The sequence below is a fragment of the Leucoraja erinacea genome, chromosome 7 (assembly GCF_028641065.1).
Source record: "Leucoraja erinacea ecotype New England chromosome 7, Leri_hhj_1, whole genome shotgun sequence".
NCBI classification, from domain to species: domain Eukaryota; kingdom Metazoa; phylum Chordata; class Chondrichthyes; order Rajiformes; family Rajidae; genus Leucoraja; species Leucoraja erinaceus.
Genome location: NC_073383.1, coordinates 60,072,818 through 60,096,695, shown reverse-complemented (window position 1 = coordinate 60,096,695; position 23,878 = coordinate 60,072,818). Strand labels below are relative to the sequence as shown.

The 23,878-nt window shown below is 39.8% G+C and overlaps 1 protein-coding gene across 1 annotated transcript in view; it reads left to right on the top strand.

Annotated features, from left to right (window-relative positions):
- LOC129699152 (low-density lipoprotein receptor-related protein 1B-like) overlaps positions 1-23,878 on the top strand; it is a 603,338-nt gene that overhangs the window by 274,782 nt on the left and 304,678 nt on the right. The window contains exon 2 of the mRNA XM_055638820.1: positions 12,599-12,721. Coding sequence (XP_055494795.1) covers positions 12,599-12,721 — 123 coding nt within the window. The remainder of the gene's footprint in view (positions 1-12,598; positions 12,722-23,878) is intronic.

Below are 23,878 nucleotides of genomic sequence, written 5' to 3'. Positions count from 1 at the left end.
GAGTAATTACTGCATTAAACATGGTACTGTTGAAGCAATCATTATGGAGAAAATAAAGTAAAATTGGCACATGAAGCGATGAATAGCCAAAAATTTAATTTGTGCAGTTGCAGCAAATAATTTATAGCTCGAAAGTCAGCTGCAAATCAATTTGTAGCACAATTGGTGAATTTTTGTGAAAGCATTGATAAAAAACATAAAATGGTGTCAGTAATTTATGTCCAACCATGCAATGTGCAGCCAGATGAACATCTCAGCTGTGAGTATGATACTCAACTGACTGTCATAACAGATTGGGTTAATCAATATTGCTTCACTGCCAATACCATTCAAAATCACTGATAAAAGTACAAAACAATTATGAAATAAAATCCTCAAGCATGATCTTGTTTTCAACTTTGAAGGTGATAAAATAAAATGATCCAAGTGTCTCAGAAAAACATTGCCAATAAAACCCTGCAAGTTACAGAATCTTAAAAAAAAAATAAGGGCCAAGTTTGGTGATTTTAAAGACCGCCTCAAAGAAGGAAAGAGAAGCTAAAGGAGAGAGCTTTAAACATGGAACTTCAGAGTTTTATGTCCAAGCCATTGAACGCGCAGTTGGCAACCATGGCCAAACCTGTAGAAAGATTATATCTAACTCGCTAAATGAATAAAAAAATAGCAATTTCTATTGCAGTATGTTATGTGGAATCAAAAGGTTTTTACTTGTGTTTTAAAATAGATTCTGAGCTGAAGGAAATGAATTGACTTTCTTTCTCTGAACTCCAGTTGTCTATCTGTCAACCCAAGGACAATCATAGTTTCATGAAGTTTCTCAGTTTCATGTTTCCAGGGGTAGATTCTGTATATATTCACTTTAACTAAACTAATCATGATGTTATGCCTTTAAGGTCACCCGAAGCATCCTATGCTCCAGGAGGAAAAAAATACCCCACTTTTCTAACTCGAACACTGCTGACTCAGTAAGATCTACACAAATCCTTTTGCAGCCTTTCTAGATTAATACAATCTTCCTGATTGCAGAGTAACCAGAGCTGTGTGCAGTGCTCCAATTGTAACCATAGCAATACCTTGTACAGTTGTAATAATGTCCCACCTCCTGTACACAATAACTTCAACCAATAAAGCCAAGTGTCATCACCTTCATAGGAGAATGTACCTGCAGGTCTAGATGTGGTCATTCTGATCTACAACACTTCCCTATCTTTTACTCTGTAAGTGCTGGCTTTGTTCTATCACAATACAACATATTTATCTGAATTAAACTCCACCTGCCATTCTGTGGTCTCTGCTGCCAATACACAAGCTATGAGAGTTGACAGTGGTGGGGGATGGTAGAAGAAGAAATGTTATTTAAACATTGTCTTTAGTGGCGAGTGCAAAGAGGGAGAGGTGAGGGAGAGAGTGACTGAGGGTAGGGAAAATGAGAGGGATGGAGAGGTGACAGAGACAAATGAATCACCTATACTAGCGCTCCAGATAGCCCTCCTCTCAACTGGCCACCAATATTGGAATTGTTGGAGAGGTGGAAATATTGCGTTGGGGACATGCTCTGTTTAACTGTATTTGCCTCGACCTTCTCAATTGCCTCACTCCTGCAATAGACACAATGGTGGGTATCTCAGTGGGTCAGGCTGCATCTTTGGAGAAAAGGAATATGTGACAATTCGGGTTGTGACCCTATAGACCCCCTCACTCCTCTTTTGGGTCCCATATCCCTGCCAGACTAGTTTAAATGACCTTCAAAGTTTGAATATTTGAGTGGTTTGCAGAAAAGTTACAAAATAGAGAGCTGCAAGGGCATGAAGAGATTTGAAGGGGAGGATGAAAATTATTATTGAGCATTGCTCATGCATCACTTTTAAATTAATAACATTAACACATTCTGAAAGTCCCAATTTATATTTTAACATGTTTTACTTTCACTTGAAAGCTGATGCATTAAACCTTTTCAAATTAGCCTGCTAGGTTTTCTCACTAGCATTTTTGATTCGCTGTTGGGCCTGTCCCATTTAGGCGCTTTTTCAGCGGGCTGCCGGCGACTGTCAAGTTGCCGGCAGTTGCCTGAAAAACTGCCAACTGGAACAACGACTTTCAGAGTGCAACGAACACACACACACACACACACACACACACACACACACACACACACACACACACCCCCCGCCTAGTTCCCAGAATGCGGGAACTCCTCGCGACCATGAAGGCGACTCCCCGGCAACTACCCGCGAACATGTGGCAACTGCATACTCTCCTGCAGTCGCCTGAAAATCGCCTAAGTGGGACAGGCCCATGTGGAAATAATAATTGTACCAGTTAACAGATGATCCCAAGCCATTTATAGCAAGTGCACAGTCCAGAGCTGGGAGGTGACAAAGAAAATTCTTGGGCTGCAATAATGACTGGTGTAGTGAAGGCAGTCTGAACTACAATTGGTGACGTTTGAAGATATTTTAGTCGGGCTTTAGAAGACCTCTCCCTCCCAAAATGCCTAAAAAAGCCCAATTTCAATAATGTGCTTGGTTGGATCTTTGTCAAGTCTGTTACCTAGCAGCCACTGGTGTGGGTTAATCTGTGGTTAACTTTATGGCCTTGGTATGTTAATTGGATCACCACCTGTCACATCTGAGAGCCTCATTAATAGCCTGATGTGTGTGAGTAAAAATTTAAATGGGACAGAAATGGAGTCAGGTTCTTGATCCCGATATTTAAAAGCAAGGCCTCTGTCTCGATGAATAATGGAAACCTACCTAACAAGGAGAAGATTATTTGTCTTTCTGATAAGGTGAAAGTAATTCCAGTGCTGAGTCGACTGAACATTCTTCAAAGTTAAATTGCTCAATGGTTTGATTTATCATAGCTGAAGGTGTATCACAGTTAAAAGCAAAGGGAAAAAAATGCAGACTCTAAAAAGAATGGAAGGATGCATGTTGAAATTTCTCCATTGCATTTGTTTGAGAATGTATATGCAATTGACATTCTGGTAAATGGACTGCTTATCCAGTTGAAAACTAATAAAAGAAAGGGACTCAAGTTTTCAGCCAAGCGTAACAAGTGCACCATTTTAGCAAATCTCATCGGAAATTGTTTTCCTAAAATTTACAACCATTATTAGTTTTTCTTTTTTGGAGCAATCATGTGTAGAACTTTGTCCTTTAAAATAGAATTTGCTGCAGACACTTCCTAAAAAAATTACACAAGTTATTGTGCAGTAACTTAGCTTTGAAAGCATTATATTTTTCATTGTTGCATGATTCTTTTACCATGAAGTGATAACTTCCTGAAAAAGCAAGAACTGTATAAAAAACACATATAACTGGGTAACAGACAACACAACAGATGACAAAAGTGTTTAAAGGAATGAACAAATCAAAAAAAAACTGTACTAATTCTGCAGAAAAGTAGTTCTTACCTAAACTTCAAACTGATTTTAACGTCTTCCAATATATTTAGGATTCAGCCAGCTGTCGGAGCCCAATTGCACCATCCTGTTCCAGATAGAGGCTAACTGATCTGTGAAGACAGCACCGTGGCACCAAACAACAGTGCTGGATTAACTCAGCAGGTCAGGCAGCATCTCTGGAGAACATGGATGGTTCTATCCATATTTTCCAGAGGTGCTGCCTGACCTGCTGAGTTACTCCAGCAATTTGTGTTGTTTTGTGTATTACCCAGCATCTTCTATTCTTTGTTTCAATAGACACTGGAAATATATTGCTATTGTCGGGTAAATCAGCGAAATTCCAGTCCCAACAGCATTGTGAAGCACCTTGTTAAGAAGGATTGCTGTAGATCATCACTTTTTTAAATTGCAATTATTGATGGGCAGTTAATGGTGTTTGTTTGTTTTTCTCAAGACTCTCGCATGCCTGCATCAACAAAAATAAATAATAATGGGAAATGATCTCAAATTATGAATAGGAAAGGTTTAGAGGGATATATATATATCTGGGTCAACATGGGCAGGTGAAATGTGTGGATTAGCATCTTACTCGATCTCCAGTATAAATTCCATTTGGAATATTTTGGAGGACCAAGAAACAAGACCAATGGGCCTGTTTCCATGCTGTATGACTAATATACAAGGGAACAAATTTTGCTATAGTTTTGGAATTGGAATTGGAATCCTGTGCAGTTTTGTTTATGGAAGTTAAATTGGGCTTGAAAGACCTGTTGTACATGCTCAGCAGAATGACTAATGAGGACACTGCAGGCCCAATCCTGGTTCCACACACATGACCCATTCTTAATGATCACAAACATTGAGAGATTGTCTGTTTAGCGAAACAGCATGGAAACGGGTCCTTCAGCCAACTGAGTCCACATGAGAAACAACACGAGTTCTGTGTGGTCCCACTTTTACAACCTACACTCGGGGCAATTTACAGAAGCCAATTAACAAACAAACTTGCACATCTTTGGAATATGGGAGGAAATTGTAGCACCTAGAGAGAACCCATGAGGTCACTGAGAATATACAAACTCCGGGCAGACAGCATCATTCATCAGGATTGAACCCTGGTCTCCGACGCTGTTAGGCAACAGCTCGACCTCTGCAGTGCTGGGCCAAGTATGATCGAGGTAGATATCGAAAGTCGAGTCTTTCTGGAGATTAGTTGGGAAACATTTCATTACATAAAAGTGGACAAGTCTCCAGGTCCTGACAGGATATTCCCTAGGACATTGGGGGGAAGTTAGTGGAGAAATAGCCGGGGCTATGACAGAAATATTTCAAATGTCATTAGAAACGGGAATAGTCCCCGAGGATTGGCATACTGCGCAAGTTGTTCCATTGTTTATAAAGGGTTCTAAGAGTAAACTTAGCAATTATAGATCTGTTAGTTTGACTTCAGTGGTGGGCAAATTAATGGAAAAGATACTTAGAGATAATACATGTAAGCATCTGGATAAACAGGGTCTGATTAGGAACAGTCAACATGGATTTGTGCCTGGAAGGTCATGTTTGACTAATCTTCTTGAATTTTTTGAAGAGGTTACTAGGGAATTTGACGAGGGTAAAGCAGTGGATGTTGTCTATATGGACTTTAGTAAGGCCTTTGACAAGGTTCCTCATGGAAGGTTGGTTAAGAAGGTTCAACTGTAGGGTATAAATGCAGGATTAGCAAGATGGATTCAACAGTGGATGAATGGGAGAAGCCAGAGGGTAATGGTGGATGGCTCTTTATCGGGTTGGAGGCAGGTGACTAGTGGGGTGCCTCAGGGATCTGTGTTGGGTCCTTTGTTGTTTGTCATGTACATCAATGATCTGGATGAATGTGTGGTAAATTGGATTCGTAAGTATGCAGATGATACCAAGATAGGGGGTGTTGTGGATAATGAAGAGGATTTCCAAAGTCAACAGAGTGATTTAGGACATTTGGAATAATGGGCTGAAAGATGGCAGATGGAGTTTAATGCTGATAAATGTGAGGTCCTACACCTTGGCAGGACAAATCAAAATAGGACGTACATGGTAAATGGTAGAGAATTGAAGAATACAGTTGAACAGAGGGATCTGGGAATAACCGTGCATAGTTCCTTGAAGGCGGAATCTCATATAGATAGGGTGGTAAAGAAAGCTTTTGGTATGCTAGCCTTTATAAATCAGAGAATTGAGTATAGAAGCTGGGATGTAATGTTAAAATTGTACAAGGCATTGGTGAGACCAAATCTGGAGTATGGTGTACAATTTTGGTTGCCCAATTATAGGAAGGATGTCAACAAAATAGAGAGAGTACAGAGGAGATTTACTAGAATGTTGCCTGGGTTTCAACAACTAAGTTACAGAAATAGGTTGAATAAGTTAGGTCTTTATTCTCTGGAGTGCAGAAGGTTAAGGGGGGACTTGATAGAGATCTTTAAAATGATGAGAGGGATAGACAGAGTTGACGTGGACAAGCTTTTCCCTTTGAGAATAGGGAAGATTCAAACAAGAGGACATGACCTCAGAATTAAGAGACAGAAGTTTAGGGGTAACATGAGGGGGAACTTCTTTACTCAGAGAGTGGTAGCGGTGTGGAATGAGCTCCCAGTGGAAGTGGTGGAGGCAGGTTCGTTGGTATCATTTAGCAGAAAGTCTATACATGATTACAACCAAGCCGTCCAGTGTACAGAAACAGGATAAAGGTAATAACATTTCATACAGGTCACGGGAACTTCAAACTAAATTGATGTTTTGCTTTCCAATAGCAAGCGACTCGTATGTAATTGCATTATATATAGCATCTTTCAGTTGGAAGTTGTGAACAATGAAGTAAACAAACTTTGCTAAATTGAGGATAATTTCGAGATTAAAGGCTGAAATCAGCACTTTTGACTGGACCTGCATCAGCAGAAGAAGATGTATATGATGCTCAAATTCAAGCTTGTTACTTTGGAAGCAACAGCATAAATGATGGGTTTATGAGTCATTCAGTTCACATATAAAGCACGTGAAGATGTTTTGTAGGATAAATAATGTAGGAAAAATTGATGACAAAAGTCAAAATACACCTGCACAATATAATGCTTTAAGAGAGCATAAGAAAGCTATTTTTCTAACTGTAATACATACAGCAAGTAAGCTGTTTAAGAAAGAACTGCAAAAAGCTGGAAAAATCAAAGGTAGACACAAATGTTGGAGGAACTCAGCGGGTGAGGCAGCATCTATGGAGAGAAGGAACAGGCTGAAGAAGGGTCGCGACCAGAAACCTCGCCTATTCCTTCTCTACATAGATGCTGACTCACCCGCTGAGTTCCTCCAGCATTTTTGTCTACTAGCAAGTAAGCTAATTTGTTTTGTGTGCAATAGAAAGCAAAGGATGCCCCATTGATGCACAAAATATGCAAGATTATACTTTTCAATCCTAAATAATTATAATTAGTGCTTTAATCCCTCTGTGTATATGTGGTGTTGTCTATTCTCCTTTTGACCAAATGGATTTTGACTGAATGTTCTAGTTTCCTGCTGTATCTGCTAGAATAATTAGTTACAGCAAAGTTAGTGCAAGGAAATGGCAACAGATGAAAGAGAATCAAAGGTCATGTGAAGGAATAAGAGGCAGGGCTGCAGAGGGGATGTAAATGACACTGTCGTGACTATGATGGGAGCAAGCATAGGCGCAATAGCCTGAATGGCATCCTCTGCCATAACAATAGTTTGTAAGGTATTCTGATTTGTTACAAGCTTGGAATTTGAAATACAAGAAAGTCTATTATCACACTGAGATTTGGCTCAATACTAAGGGTTTATGCTTTTTAATCTTGTGCACCATGGTAAAATTGTTTGTGGTTCCATTAATGAGCAAATTCATTTTGCATCATTAAACAATAGCATCTCACGTGAATATTGTTTGCTAGATTGTGATAGCAATGGAAATGTCATCAAAGAATGCTGAATAATTTGTCAAATACATGGTACAAATATGACATTAGTTTATAGTCATAGAGCAGCAGCAAAGTTACAAAACAGAATCTACAATGCAGTTATGTTGATGTTGCTGTTATAGATGTAAGTGAAACCATCAACCATATGTTCGTCATTTTTAAACTGCAAAATGCTTCATCCAAAAAGGAACATTTCCTTAGCATGAAATTTTAAATCAAGGCAGTAAATCATTCTCACCCCTGAATGCCCAGAGGTGAGCTTTCATCGCAGAATATTACATTTTTTCACAGCATAACACCAAGGAAAGAAACTCTACACAATCTTGGGAACAATGGAGTATTTTGCTCCAGTAATAATTAAGCCACAGTAGTAGTGAAAGTTGAACATATTTTACATACAGGAATAGTTAAATGGTCAGTGTATTGACATGAGCCCTGCTACAAAGTTATAGGTAAGGATAATTGAATCAGTTCTTCCAAATATAATTAATAAAAAGACCGTTGAATATGAAACATTCAGGATAAGTATTGAAAACTTTGGAGCAGAAATGTTTAATGAGGCACAATAAAGTATACTGGAGACTTTGGCGCTTGATTGGCATATATTTAATTCATATTCCTGTTGGAAGTTATTACAATTAATACTCTAACACACTTTCAATTCATAATTTATTATATGACTACAGTTTACCTAACTGATACAATAACATTTAAAAGGAGTGAGGGAAATTGGGCACTGTTCCAAGGGAATGTGGGAAACAGTAACTAATGAATTAAGGAAAAATGGAGAAGAATTTGATGACTTTCTGGGGAGAGAGTGAAAGCAGAGCTAGCTAAATTTCAAGAGACTGGTGGAACTGGGACCTTAATGTGTGGGAAATGACATTGGGGAGCGTTAAAGAGAATCACAGTCTGCCTGACGCAGAACCATTTGGATTTCCAAACAAATGGATTGCAGACTATCGGGTGTTACTAATTATCTAATTATCTACAATTACCAATGTTGGAGTTTATGGTATTAAAATCAACAGTTATGTGAAGAAATGAAGCAAGAATGGAAAGTATTTTCAGATGGATGCTTCAAAATAAAATTTAGATATACTATTGGGGAAACTACATGAAAATTATTTAAGGACATTGAAGCATGTATCACATCTTAAGGTGCATAATGTTGGAAAACAGGTGCAAAAGCGTTACACGCAGGAGAGCAACAATCTGATTGAATAATACCTGAACAATGAATGTATTCTCAACATCAGTAAGAATATGGAGCTGATTGACTTCAAGAAGGGAAAACTAAGAACTATGGTGGTAATGGAAGGACTCAACAGCTTCAATTTCATAGTTGAATTTGTCGGATCAGTTCAGTGCCCATTACTTAGATTAGATTAGATTAGATTTGTTTATTGTCATTCAGACCTTTCGGTTTGAACGAAATTTTGTTTCCCTGCAGTCATACATATAATTTAAAAAATGACAAAAACACACAATCAACACAAATTTAACATCCACCACAGTGAGTTCACCAAACACCTCCTTACTGTGGTGGAAGGCAAAATCTTAAAGTCTCTGTCTCTTCCCTCTTTGTTCTCCCTCTGCGCCGAGGCGACGGTTCAAACTCCGCGGGTGGTCGCTGCAGCCGCCACAGCTCCAAGGCCGTCGGGTCTCCTCTACCGCTGCCTCCGCTGCCGCTGCCTCCACCACAGCTTCGGGGCCGAGTCGGGTCTCTGCTGCTGCTGCCTCCGCCACAGCTCCGTTGAAGCGGTCTACATTGAAAGAGTCACAAAGAAATCTCATAATTTGAAGAGATGTGGCATTTTGATGAATACTCTATAAAACTTCTGCAAGTGTACATTGAAGACCAGACAGACTGGTTGCATCAAGACCTGGTTCTAAAATTCAAACAAAGGAAGCTGTAGAAAATGGTGGACTTTGTCTAGTATTGAAATCTTTGCGTAAGAAATGTTTATTATCAGGAATAATTATTGAGTTTATGTTGGACAAGATCAATGTCAATAGAATCATGATAATTGTACCAACAATCCTTAAAAAGAAATGCATTCATATATGGTTTATCCTGAGAAAATCAAAGACACTAGTGGATCCCGAAGGATGGGCCCAACTGGAAATGTTCCCGAGAGTGTGAAGAAGGGTTCTGACTCAATACCTTACTTATCCATTCCCTCCACAGATGCTGCATGACCCATTGAGTTACTCCAGCACTGTTTCATCATGTGGATTATAATCCTTCAAAGAAAAGGTGGAAGCAAATTTAAAGACAAGGAAGCCTGATGCATAGAAGAACATGTATAGAGTCATGTGGCCATGATTGTTCTCCAGAAGGTTTTCTGGTGGAAATTTTTGAATAACATTGTTGGATTCTTTGAATTGGTTCAAGTAGTGACGCGTATCTTAAATCAAGTTGTGAATTAAACAGCTATGACACAAATTATTTTAGAAAATCATATATATTCGGAAAACATGTAAATTGCTTAAAGCTTCAACTAATGTGAATAAATAAATCTGTTGTATGGGAAGATGAAAGCAGTGTAATGTTTGATGTGTATGATGCATGAGTGAAATAAAGATGCATAAAGCATTGTAAATCTGCATCCCTTCAGTATTCTCCATATTGTCTGCATTGGAACATGTTTAACCATGTATGAATACACACACAATGGGGGGTAATGCATTTGTGTAGATCAAGAAATGGTTGGGGGATTGTGAATAGAGAAACGATGTAAGGATTGTTCTGGGTTCCGAGCTGTTTACTATCCTATTCAATGATCTTGATAAGGAGTTTGCAGAATTCCCATCAATTGGGTGGTAATGTGACGAGGAGAGTGCCTAAGGGAATATCAGTAAATGAGCGAAGATATGGCAATGGAATATAATGTGAAAAAATGAGGAGTCTTTGGCTTCATTTGAAAAATATAGAACATAAATGTTGAAAGATTGAAAAGTATCAATTTTATTGGTCAGTGAAACCTGTGTCCTGCAACAAATCATTGCATACCAATTAGAAAGCCAAATAATTTATTTTATTACCAGTGGATTTGAGTGTAAAGGTAAAGATATTGTACTATTACACAAGGGCCTGATGAGACAACAACTAAAGAGAGAGAAAACAGGGAATTATAGACCAGTTAGCCTGACATTGGTAGTGGGGAAGATGCTGGAGTCAATTATAAATGATGAAATAGCAGCACATTTGGATAGCAGTTGCAGGATCGGGCCAAGTCTGCATGGATTTACAAAGGAGAAATCATGCTTGACTAATCTTCTGGAATTTTTTGAGGATGTAACTGGGAAAATTGCCAAGGGAGAGCAAGTGGATGTACTGTACCTGGACTTTCAGAAAGCATTTGAAAAGGTCCTACATAGGAGATTAGTGGGCAAAATGAGGGCACAAAGTGTTGGGGGTAGGGTGCTGACATGGATAGGAAATTGGTTGGCGGAGGAAACAAAGAGTAGGGATTAACAGGTCCCTTTCAGAATGGCAGGCAGTGACTAGTAGGGTACCGCAAGGCTCGGTGCTGGGACCGCAGCTATTTTCAATATATATTAATGATTTAGATGAAGGGATTACACGTAGCATTAGCAAATTTGCTGGTGACACAAAGCTGGGTGGCAGTGTGAACTGTGAGGTGGATGCTATGAGGATGCAGGTGACTTGGACAGGTTGGGTGAGTGGGAAAATGCATGGCAGATGTAGTTTAATGTGAATAAATGTGAGGTTATCCACTTTGGTGGTAAAAACAGGAAGGCAGATTATTATCTTAATAGGGTCAAGTTTGGAAAAAGGGAAGTACTATGGGATCTGGGGGTCGTTGTTCATCAGTCACTGAAAGTAAGCATGAACGTACAGCAGGCAGTGAGGAAAGCGAAGGGCATGTTGGCCTTCTTAACAAGAGGAGTTGAGTACAGGAGCAAAAATGGTAATTCTGCAGTTGCACAGGGCCCTAGTGGGACTATAACTGGAGTATTGTGTGCAGTTTTGGTCTCCAAATTTGAGGAAGGACATTCTTGCTATTGAGAGAGTGCAGCGTAGGTTCACAAGGTTAATTCCCAGGATGGCGGGACTGTCATATGTTGATAGAATGGAGCGGTTGGGATTGTATACTCTGGAATTTAGAAGGATGTGAAGGGATCTTATTGAAACATGTAAGATTATTAAGGGTTGGACACACTAGAGGCAAGAAACAAGTTCCCGATTTTGGGGGAGTCCAGAACCAGGGGCCACAGTTTAAAGATAAGGGGTAAGTGATTTGGAACAGAGATGAGGAAATACTCTTTCACACCGAGAGTTGAGTCTGTGGAATTCTCTGCCTCAGTGGGCAGTGGAGGCCGGTTTTCTGGATGCTTTCAAGAAATAGTTAGATAGAGCTCTTAAAGATAGCAGAGTCAAGGGATATGGGGAGAAGGCAGTAACGGGGTACTGATTGTGGATGATCAGCCATGATCACATTGGATGGCGGTGCTGGCTCGAAGGATCGAATGGCCTACTCCAGCATCTATTGTCTATTGCCTATTGTCTATTGCACAGGAAATAAAAATTAGACTCATCTCAGAGCACTGATTACTTGCCATTGAATACCAGTGCCCGAGTCCAGTCATTTTCATGTGTCACTTGTACAGCAGTCTTGGATGGATAATCCCTTGTATATTAAATTCCTGTATTTCACTTCCACGCTTTTTCAATATGAATTGTGTCATGTAGTGCAAGTTAATGTGCATTGTATGATACAATTTCTAGAGCTTGATATTCTGCATTTTAATGTATATATTACAATGAAGCAAATGGGTTTTCTGCATCTTCAGTTATGTCTATCCACTGGGTGACCACCAAGAAAGGGAGTTGGCAGAAAATGCCCATTCCCCTTGACAAGTATACTCCTTGAGATACTATTGTAGGGGAAGTCCAATCAGGGAAGTGGAGCTTGTACGAGGAGTAAAGAGAAGCAGACAAACCGAAGGATGAATTTCAAATTGTTGATTGGCGTAATGCCTGTGTTAAAATACTAAATGATCAAAGTATGGGAACAGATCATATTTTGTAAAGATTTAGCATTCTTGGCTAAATTTGGACTGGATAATCGTATGCTCTGTAGATATATTTTCAAAAACAATAAGCAGGGAAGAATTTTGTATTTTTCAGAGCCCATAACTTCACAAACATACTTGGCTTACCTTTGTTTTTAATTGCTGTCTTCTGCCACTTTGATTGCAGACCACAAAACATGTGGACCAGCTGAATTTCTTTGCCATGACCATGTGACTTGCATCTCACTGAACTGGCTCTGTGATGGTGAACCAGATTGTCCAGATGATTCAGACGAGTCACTTGATCAATGTAAGTGAACCTTTATATTTGACTAAGATTGCTACAAACTTCAATGACACTTAAACGTGTAAATGTTATTTCAATTTTGTTTCTGTAGTCCTGTGTTTAAAAATGCAAATCGGAGGAGTTCATCGAAATATATTTCCAGTTCCATATTTGCTAATGGTTTAGTTAGAATGAAAGCTGCGTGTAATTTCACGAAGAAAATATGAAGTTTCAAATTGAAGTCTCAATCGCAACTATTTTCTCGTCGTCATTAATCTTGAGTATTTAGCACCCATCTGTCTAATAATGATTGGTTTGATTTGGTTCCTTTGTTGTGGTGTGAATATTCTTTTAATTTTTATTGTGCTTTTAATTAACTGCAGGCCCACTCAATGCATACATTACAAACTTTTGTCTTCAGTAATAACATGAATATAATTGAGATTTAGTATACTTTCAAATAACAAACAATAGTTATGCTTTAGGTTTAAACTTAATTGAATTGACATTATTAAACTTGTTAGGAGGTGGCTTGATCGAAGTTGATGGCTGGAGGTTTGGACAAGTTTGACAGTATAAAGTGTATTTTGAGGTTTTGAAATTAATCAAATGCAAATGCTTTCAAAGACCATTATGGACAAGTATGAATTAAAAAAGTGTAATATGTTTTGGCACGTGAAACTCTCCAAAATTCACTGAAATTCAATGATTCAATGCTACTTGTACAGTGAAATGCTTTGATACCACCATGATTACCTCATCATTGTATAATTTTCTTAAATTTCCAATTGGCTCTGTGCATCCATTCAAATGCTGGAAGTGAGTTACTCAGATAACCAGAGAACCAGTCTCTGCCTGGGTTGTCGCACATCTATTTTAGAAGGGAGAAAAAAAATAATCCCTGCTTCCCTCTCTTTTCACTTCCTGTTTGAACAAAACATTTCATCAAAATTCATTGTAATCTGACTGAAAATATTTAACGTGTATTTTTGTCAGTTATTAAATATCTTTGTGATATGAATGATAAATCTAATAAGTAAAAACATTTGTTTAATATATATTTAAACTAAACTAATTGAATAATTTATTATAATCTGTATTCAATTAATGCTCATGGGAGAATTTAAGTTATGTATTAATAATCATTTCAGTAGTGATAGTCAATTGCAACAGTGATATTGACAAAAATTGTACACGGAAAGCTGCTTTAAAAGGCATTAAAGCAAAAGAATGCATAATGTATCTGGACATTTAATCATTGAAAATATTTGACTATATTTGTTATAATAGCCATACTTGCATGCCTGAGAGACATTTAAATATGGAAATATTCTTTCAGTGCATTCTGTAGAAACAGAAATAGACTATTTCCTCCATTCAGTGAACCTTGGAACATTTGTCCACTAACTGCTAAATTCACAGGGTTAATACAAAAATAATAATCTTGGATATGAACATTTGTGTCCTTTTGTCATCCTCCTTAATCAATGAAATTCCAGCAAGTGTGAGAAAATAAACTTGAAATACAAGTTAACAAAAATGAATGCGTAAATAAGTAAATAGATAAATAAATTAATGGAAACAATTAATAGATAAACAAATAAAGGTAATTCAAATGTAGGAGTGTGAATGGGCAAAGTTAATATGGATCAATACATAGATAATCATTATGTAAAAGTTAATTGTTTGAGGTTGTATCTTGCTGGAGAGAAGGGTTGTTCAGTTGTGTTTTGCTTTTCGGAAGCCTTTGATAAAGTGCAACACGAGACTACAAAATAAAGTTTGTGCCATTGTATGGATTAAGACTTGATTAACACAAGGAGAGTTGGAATAAATAGTTGTGTATGGGTTGAGAGGCTGTGACCAGTAAGGTTCTGTGCAGAGGGGCTTCAGACAGTTCTCATGAAAGTGTAAGGACATGGCAGGTGGAGTCATAAGGTCATAAGGAATAGGTGTAGAATTATGCTATTTGGCCCATCAGCCTCTCCTTCCTAACCCCATTCTCCTGCCTTCTCCCCAAAACCTCTGACATCAGTACTAATCTAGAATAGACAATAGGTGCAGAAGTAGGCCATTCGGCCCTTCGAGCCAGCACCACCATTCACTGTAATCATGGCTGATCATCCACAATCAATACCCCGTTCCTGCCTTCTCCCCATATCCCCTGACTTTAAGAGCTCTATCTAACTCTCTCTTGAAAGCATCCAGAGAATTGGTCTCCACTGCTTTCTGAGGCAACCACAGATTCACAACTCTCTGTGTGAAAAATGTTTTTCCTCAACCCCGTTATAAATGGCTTACCCCTTATTACTAAACTGTGGTCCCTGGTTCTGGACTCCCCCAACATAAGGAACATGTTTCCTGCCTCTAGCGTGTCCAAACCCCTAATAATGTTATGTTTCAATAAGACCCCTCTCATCCTTCTAAATTCCCGAGTATACAAGCCCAGATCTTATCAAATGCTACATCCACTGGCTCTCCATTGTCCATTTTCCTAGTTACATCCTCAAAAGATTCCAGCAGATTAGTCAAGCATCGTTTCCCTTTTGTAAATCCATGCTGACTCGGACCGATCCTGTTACTTCTATCAAAATGTGCCGCTATTTCATCTTTTATAATTGACTCCAGCATGTTCCTCACCACCAATGTCAGGCTAACTAGTCTATTATTCCCTGTTTTCTCTCTCCCACCTTTCTTAAAAAGTGGGATAACATTAGCTACCCTCCAACCACAGGAACTGATCCTGAATCTTTTCAACATTGGGAAATGATCACCAATGCATCCACAATTTCTAGCCACTTCCTTGAGTACCCAGGGATGCCAACCATCAGGCCCTCGGAATTTATCAGTCCCATCAGTCTACCCAACGCCATTTCCTGACTAATGTGAATTTCCTTCAGTTCCTGCGTCACCCTAGATCCTCTGACCATTAGTCCATCAGGGAGATTATTTGTGTCTTCCTTAGTGAAGACAGATCCAAAGTACCAATTCAACTTGTCTGCCATTTCCTTGTTCCCAATAATAAATTCATCTGTTTTAGTCTTCAAGGGTCCAACTTTGGTCTTAGCTAATTTTTTCCTCTTCACATACCTAAAGAAGCTTTTACTATCCTCCTTTATATTCTTGGCTAGCTTACCTTTGTACCACATCTTTTCTCCCCGTATTGCCTTTTTAGTTACCTTCTGTTGCTCTTTAAAAGTTTCACAATTCTCCGGCTTCCCACTCATCTTTGCTATGTTATATTTCTTCTCTTTTATTTTTATACTGTCCCTGACTTCCCTTGTCAGCCACGGTAGCCCCTTATTCCCCTTGGATTCTCTTTTCCTCTTTTGAATGAACTGATCCTGCACCTTCTGAATTATTCCCAGAAATACCTGCCATTGTTGTTCTCCTATCATCCCTACTAGGGAATCATTCCAATAAACTTTGGCCAGCTCCTCCCTCATGGCTCCATAGTCCCCTTTGTTCAATTGTAATGCTGACACTTCCAAATTTCACTTCTCAAATTATAGATTAAAAATCATATTATGGTCACTACCTCCTACCTGCACTGCACATTGATGGCAGCCTCTACCTACAGTCTGTCCGTTTTTTCTATCTTTTTTTAATTTTAGTTTGGCTTAACAATATGTTCTGGAGGTTTCTTAAGTTTTTCTATGTGGGGGAGGGGGGTAGGGTAAGGGGGAAACCGTTTCCCAGTCACTACCTGGCAAGGATGCGACTATTCTCCGAGTCGCGGCCTCGCCCCCCCCCCTACTCGCAACCTACCAACTGGATTGGAGCGTCCTTTCCTGCCGGGGACCGGGGACCAGACCGGAGCTTCAGCAGCAGTGGCGCAGTGCCGGATTCATCGTGGAGCGGGCAATGCCTACCTGGATTGCCGTTTGAAGCTCCGGAGCTTTGGGCTTGCTGCTTCAACATCGCAAAGCTGCAGTTTGTAAAGCTTCCAGCGTGGGTGGTGTTGACTTCAACATCGCGGAGTCCTGGGATCCCTTTGCCGAGGGCTGACAACATGAATCTCTGCCCAATGCGGCCTGTGGACTTCAGGAGTCGTGGACTCCGGTCGGAAATGGCCGATTCGGAGCTCCAAGCCACTGAGGTCTTCTTCCGTTCCGACATCGGAGTTTCATGATCCGGCGAGCGGGCCTGAACATCGGGCCACCCGTAGCGGCGACTGCGGAGTGCTCAGGAGGCACCGACCACGGGTGAACATCAAAGAACATCAGAGGAAGATGACTGAACTTTGCTGCCTTCTTTCACAGTGGGAAACTTTGATTCTTCTGTGTGGGGATGTTTTATGTTGGAATCTATCGTTTGTTGTGTTCTTTTTTATTCGTATGGCTGTATGGTGACCACACATTTCACGGTACCAATTGGTGCATATGACAAATAAATGTATCTTGTACCTCTCTTGTATCTCCAATGGCTCCTTTACCTCAAGTTCCCTTATCAAACCAGGTTCATTACATAATACTAAATCCAGAATTGCCTTCTCCCTGGCAGGCTCCAGTACAAGCTGCTCTAAGAATCCATCACGGATGCAGTCCTCAAACACACTTTCTGGGGGTCCAGCACCAACCTGATTTTTCCAGTCAACCTGCATGTTGAAATCTCCCATAACAACTGTAGCATTGCCTTTAGCATGGCAATTTTAACTCTTGATTCAACTTGCACCCTATATCCAAGCTACTGTTTGGGGGCCTGTATATAACTCCCATTAGGGTCTTTTTACCCTTGCAATTCATCTGTTCTACCCATCTACTGATTCTATGTCACCCCTTGCAAGGGCCTGAATTTCATTCCTCACAGAGCTACCCCACCCCTTCTGCCCACCTGTCTGTCTTTTCGATAGAACGTATACCCTTGAATGTTCAGTTCCCACCCCTGGTCCTCTTGCAGCCATGTCGCTGTAATTCTCAATACATCATACTTGCCAATTTCTAACTGAGCCTCAAGCTCATCCACTTTATTTCTTATACTTTGCGCATTCATATACAACACTTTAACTTCTGTATTCATCTCACACTGATCACTATTGGCCCTGACCTTACTCTCTTATCCTTTCTCGAACTTTATCTCTGTCTGTCTGTCTGTCTGTCTGTCTGTCTGTCTGTCTGTCTGTCTGTCTGTCTCTCTATCTCTCTATCTGTCTATCTCTCTATCTGTCTATCTGTCTATCTATCTATCTATCTATCTCTCTATCTCTGCCTTAAAAATATCTACTGATATTTTTATTATATATCCACTGGTATCCACTGTGCAAATGTTGAATGATGTAACATCTAGTTTATAGGAATATAGAAAGGGTCAGTATTGTTAGGTAGAAGGAATAAAATGTGTTGTTATTTCATGGTGAACTGCATTGTATGTAGAGAGTTGGTTTGGAGTCCAATTCCATTGTAAATTAACATGAATATATAGCATACAATGAGATAAAGTTCAAACAAAAGAACTGTTGGAAATACTTGACCGATGGGCTGAAAAACAGAGTTTAATGGTTCTGGTCAGGTCTTTGTTTTCAACCAGAAGCATTAATTTTGTTTCTCTTTCTGCATATGCTGCCTGGCATGCCCAATGTTTCCAGCATTTCCTGCTTTTCAAGATTCAAGTTTCAAGTTAACAGAAATATAGAAACATAGGAAAAAGGTGCAGGAGGAGGTCATTTGGCCCTTCGAGCCAGCACCACCATTCATTGTGATCAAGGCTGATCGTCCCCAATCAATAACCCGTGCCTGCCTTCTCCCCATATCCCTTGATTCCACCAGCCCCTAGAGCTCTATCTAACTCTCTCTTAAATCCATCCAGTGATTTGGCCTCCACTGCCCTATGTGGCAGGGAATTCCACTAATTCACAACTCTCTGGGTGAAAAAGTGTTTTCTCACCTCAGTCTTAAATGGCCTCCCCTTTATTATAATACTGTGGCTCCTGGTTCTGGACTCGCCCAACATTGGGAACATTTTTCCTGCATCTAGCTTGTCCAGTCCTTTTATAATTTGTTCTGTTTCTATAAGATCCCCATCATCCTTCTAAACTCCAGTGAATACAAGCCTTGTCGTTTCAATCTTTCCTCATATGACAGTCCCACCATCCCAGGGATCAATCAAGATCTGGGAAAGATGAGTTTAGAATTAAGAGGTGGCAGGGTCTTCAAGGCCTTTGAGGAAGAAACCTGATTTTCTGGTATTGAGGGATCAAAGTTTGTTTATGTGGAGAGGGAGGACGGTGGCAGACTGAAATGAGAGGACGAGACCATCAGAGAAGTGCAAGGTTTTAACAATATAAGGCAAACTGGGAGCTTGGCAATTTAGTGGCAATGAAATTAAGGAAGCAGATTTTAGGACCTCGTAGACAAAGTGAATTTGGAGAGGGTTTGAGAAGGAGTAGGAAAAGAAAGGGGAAATGTACAAGTTCAGTCTCAAGCAGAGGAGAGACTTTAGAGAAATTTGGTCTGGTAGGATATTGGAAGTGAGGCAGAGAAGCTAAATGAATGGTCTCAAGGTTTGGTCCTTGGAATGAGGATGGAGCATACAGGGCAAAAGGATTTGAGTAGATTGCATTTCAGAATCAGAATCAGAATCACACTTTATTCACCAAGTATGTTTTGCAACATATTAGGAATTTCATTGGCCAGGTCAGTCTCCCCCGCCCTGGCCGATCGAACCTCGCGTCGGGGCTGGTCGAACCTTCTGCGTCGTTGGAGCTCCCGACTCGGCCTCACCCGAGACTGTGAGCCCTTGGTGTTGATTCCGCAGTTGTCGAGGTGGGGCCAATCCCAGGCAAGAGATCAGCTCCAATGTTAAGTCTTCGCCCCACGATGGGGCTCACGACAGTCCGAGGAGGCTTCCAGCTCCATCGATGTTAGGCCGCAGAGCCCGGAGAATGTGATCTGAAAATTGATCACATCTCCGGGAAAGTAAGAACCTGAAAAAAAGTTTCCCCCAATCCCCTCTCCCATCACCCCACATAAAAGAAACTGAAGAACATTAAAACAAACTTTTAATGCACTAAAAAATAACAAAAAGAAAGAAAATACGAACCGACTGCCGGCAGGGCAGCCATCTCCCCGGCGCCCCTGGTGGTCTTTGAGTATCACGTGCATCTCTTTTGTAAATTGACAAATATATGCAACTATTTGCTTGTCCAATTATGTTTATCTTTTAAATATTAACATTATTGTTCCTTCGAAATAACTCCCCTCCCTATTCCTCACTCCAGCTGGCTTGAGGTACATACAACAATCATATTTGCCTTTTTGTTCATGTTGATGTTCATGATTCTCGAGGCTTAATTGTATATTCATTAGTTTATTTCAAACATTTGGACATGAGATATGAGATTTTTTTGTATAAAAATCAGTGAAGTCCCATGCCATTTTCAAAATTAATGTGATCAAGATTGAACATGTTCAGGATAAGAATGCACAACAAACCAAGACTGCTATAGATTTACAACTTTATTTATTGATCCATTATGCTGCAAAAAAAAATTGGGTTTGAACTGTTTATATCTGCCAGACAACTTACAAATAAATTTGATTTTTCTTTAAATAATGCAAATATTTTCTTAAACACGTCAGTTGTATCCTGCTTCTCAATCAGTATAATCAGTGAGCAGAATGAGAAATGCAATTTAGTTTAAAAAGCATACTAGGGTTTGATGATTGGAACGGAGGAGAAAGAAAAAAGGAAAATAGTATAGAAAAATACAGCAAATTGAAAGGAAAATAAAATATGTCAGTTCTTCTGTAATATTATTTCTAATTCATTATTGTGATCCTGAAATAACCATTTTATAAAAAATGGTGCTTGGCTGTACATGTAATGGGAACATTTTCTCAATTTGACATTTAGAGATGACTTTAATGGAAGGGAATAACATAGGGTTGATTTGGAAAAGCAGCCAATACCTAAACTCTGCTGAGATCTTGGATCATGTCTGAGAGATGAGTTGTCCAAAAGCAACGATCAAGTTGTTTGATATGCACATCAACCACCAAACACTTGGCATCTACACAGGTACGAAAGCCACTGGTCTTTTGAAGTGCAATGTGCATTTTATCTGGAAATCTGAATCATACTTTAAGACAGTGTTGTGCTGCTGTCTGGTGTCAACATAAGTGAGCCGGTGGATGGCCAAAAAACTGCTGCTTCCACATTTGAGTAAGAAATGATTACAGACTTAATTAGCTGGCCATTGAGAAGGATCCATCTGATCTTTAATTAAGCCTCCTTCAACGGCAGAAGACAAATGATTCAGCACCACTAGGCTCTTATTGCACTTGTGTTATTCCACATATGGGCCTGTAACACGCACATCAGTGAGAGACATGATATATTGGGAGCTTCTCAATATCTGCTGCAAATGAATGTGGAAATTACAGGAGGGAATAACCTCCCCTTGTTGTTTTGGAGGCGCACAACGGGTCACCTTTGTGCTGGCTGAAAATTAACAAATTATAGCATATTGTCATAATGTATTTGTGCCTGTACACATCAGCAGAAGTCCAATATCACTAGCACCAGCAATGCCAGCATGCACTATTTAAAGCTAACTTGCATCTCTGAAAGGGAAGCTGCACTGTAGCAAATTTCAAGGTTATTTCTTGCTGAGGTTTAGGTAAGATCCCCTTTCCTTATTCTCCTGCCATGCTTTATATCATAAAATAATAACACTCACTCACTCACTCACTCATTGTGTAACCATCTCTGATGACACTTGGCTTTTTTTATATAAGATCTAAATGCAGCATAAGGTCAACATCTGAATTTTCTATCTTCAATTGCTTGGAGCGTTAAATTTTGGAACAGTGTCTGTATCATAAAGTTTTAAATGCAGTGCCAAGTCTACGTGTTTATTTTAACATCAAATACTGCAGCTCTCCTTAATTCAATGTGCATAACAGTGACGTGAAGAGTCTGAAAGGACTCATCAATGGAGTATACTCAGGGAGTCAGCATGCTTTTGTATGTGAGAAATTGCGTCTGATTAATCTAAATGTTTTGAAGATGTAGCAAAAAGGTTGATAAGGGCAGCACTGTAGACAATGTCCATATGGATTTCGGCAAGATTTGTCAGTTTGACAACATTCCGCATAGTAGCCCTGTGACTAGTGGTATGTCTCGTGGATTGATGCTGTGTCCATTGCTGTTTGTGGGTTATATCAACAACTTGGATAAGAACGTACAAGGCAGGATTGCAGATGGCATTAAAATGTATGCTTTAGTAAAAAGCTAAGATGATTATCAAAGGTTAAAGGAGGACTTTGTTCAGTTGGGCAAGTGCGCAGAGGAATGGTTAATGGAGTTTCATACATTTGAGGTGTTGCATTTTGGCAAGTGCAACCAGGGCAGGACCTTCATAGTCAATGGCAGGGACGGTGGGGATGTTGTAGAACAGAGGGATCTAGGAGTGCAGAAACATAGTTACTTGAAAATGACGTTACAGATCAATAGGATAGTTAAGAAGGCTTTTGGCACATTTTCCTACATCAGTCAGTGTATTGTATAGAAGTAGGGATGTTATGTTACTGCTGTACAAAGTGCTGGTGAGGCCACAGTTGGAGTATTGTGTTCAGTTTTTGTGACCTTGCCATAGAAAAGATGTTGAGCTGGAAAAGTTTGGCAGGAGCTGAGGGACTGAGCGTTAGGGAGAGGTTGGGTAAGGTAGGACTGTATTCCGTGGAGTGTCTGATGATGAGAGGTAATCTTATAGAGGTGTACAAGACCATGAGGGGAATACGTAGGGTCAATGCACAGTCTTTTACCCTGAGTAACAAAAACACAACCAGAGGACATAAGTTTAGATGAGAGGGAAAAGATTTAATAGGAATTTGAGGAGGTAATCTTTTTACAGAGGATGCTGGGTATATGGAGTAAAAGTCCTGTCCCACGGTAAGAGTTCATTCCAAGAGTTCTCCGGAGTTTGCCCTGATTCGAACTCGGAGATTTATGGTACTGGCCACTCGTCGGCAATCGGGGCTCTCGTGGACATTTTTCATCATGTTGAAAAATCTTCACTAGTCTACCCGTGCTTACCTGCCGTTAGCGAGTCTTCCTGAGTACCTGCCGTTAGCGCTAAGAGACGTCCCTGAGCTTCGACGTTCATTCTCGGTGCTTACCACAAGTTTGATTTTTTTTTAAACTCGGGAGAGCTCTTGGAATAAACTCGTACCATGGGACAGGGCTTTAAGCAGTCAAATGCGGTAGTTGAGGCAGAAACAGTAACAACGCCATGAGGGGTGGGGGGAGAACAAAAGAGGACCCGACACGGGATACTTTGTAACTTTGTTGGCACCCTTAATTTGGAGACTCTTCACATACCTTGGGTATGCAAGACAAAGGATTTCACTGTATCTTGTCACATGTGACAAAGTCTTTATTCATTCATTCGTTTAAAATACTCACACTGGTACATAGTGGGGGAAGGTTTAGATGAATATGGCCCAAACGCAGGCAGGTGGGATAGTGTAGATGGGGCACCTTGGTCGGCATGGATAAGCTGGGCCAAATAGTCTATTTCCATGCTGTAGGTACCGTGCATTCAAATAGCATTGATTGGGAGGTTCTCTGTGCTGTTCAATGATTTTGATTGTGTACTCAGAAAAGCATCAAATGGAACCCAGATTCCCTAAGTACTCTCAAATTGATATTCCATGCTGATAAGCATCAGGGTCTGCTAACTCTACATAATCGGCTGCTTTTATTGATATTCATTTCACGATCCTCCCACCGATAGAGATTCTCATGGAACTCGTAGCACCGATGTTTACTTCTCCGATGCCATCACAGAACTATAATGCCATCCATGATATATGGGCTAAGGATTTTAATTGTATGCTCTTGGTTCTTTAAGGATGACATGCTCTTACTCTACTGCTATATTAATTTCCATTAATGTTTAATTTCTTCTGAAGTTATCCCATTGCTAACCTATACATCACTAGAAGAGGATGTGTGTACATGTTGCTATGAACATGATTGAAATAAGGGAAGCTAAACTATAACACTGACATCAAAATGATCTTTATTTAGATGTAAGTAAGCAAAGGCATGCTGCCCAAGGGGACAGCTGGATCCTTGAACTTTAGTGTCCTATGATTAAAACTGGTATCAATGGTAATCTCAAACTGAGAAGTGAAAAATAGACAATTGTAAGAATGTAATTCAGGTGCCGGAGGCATA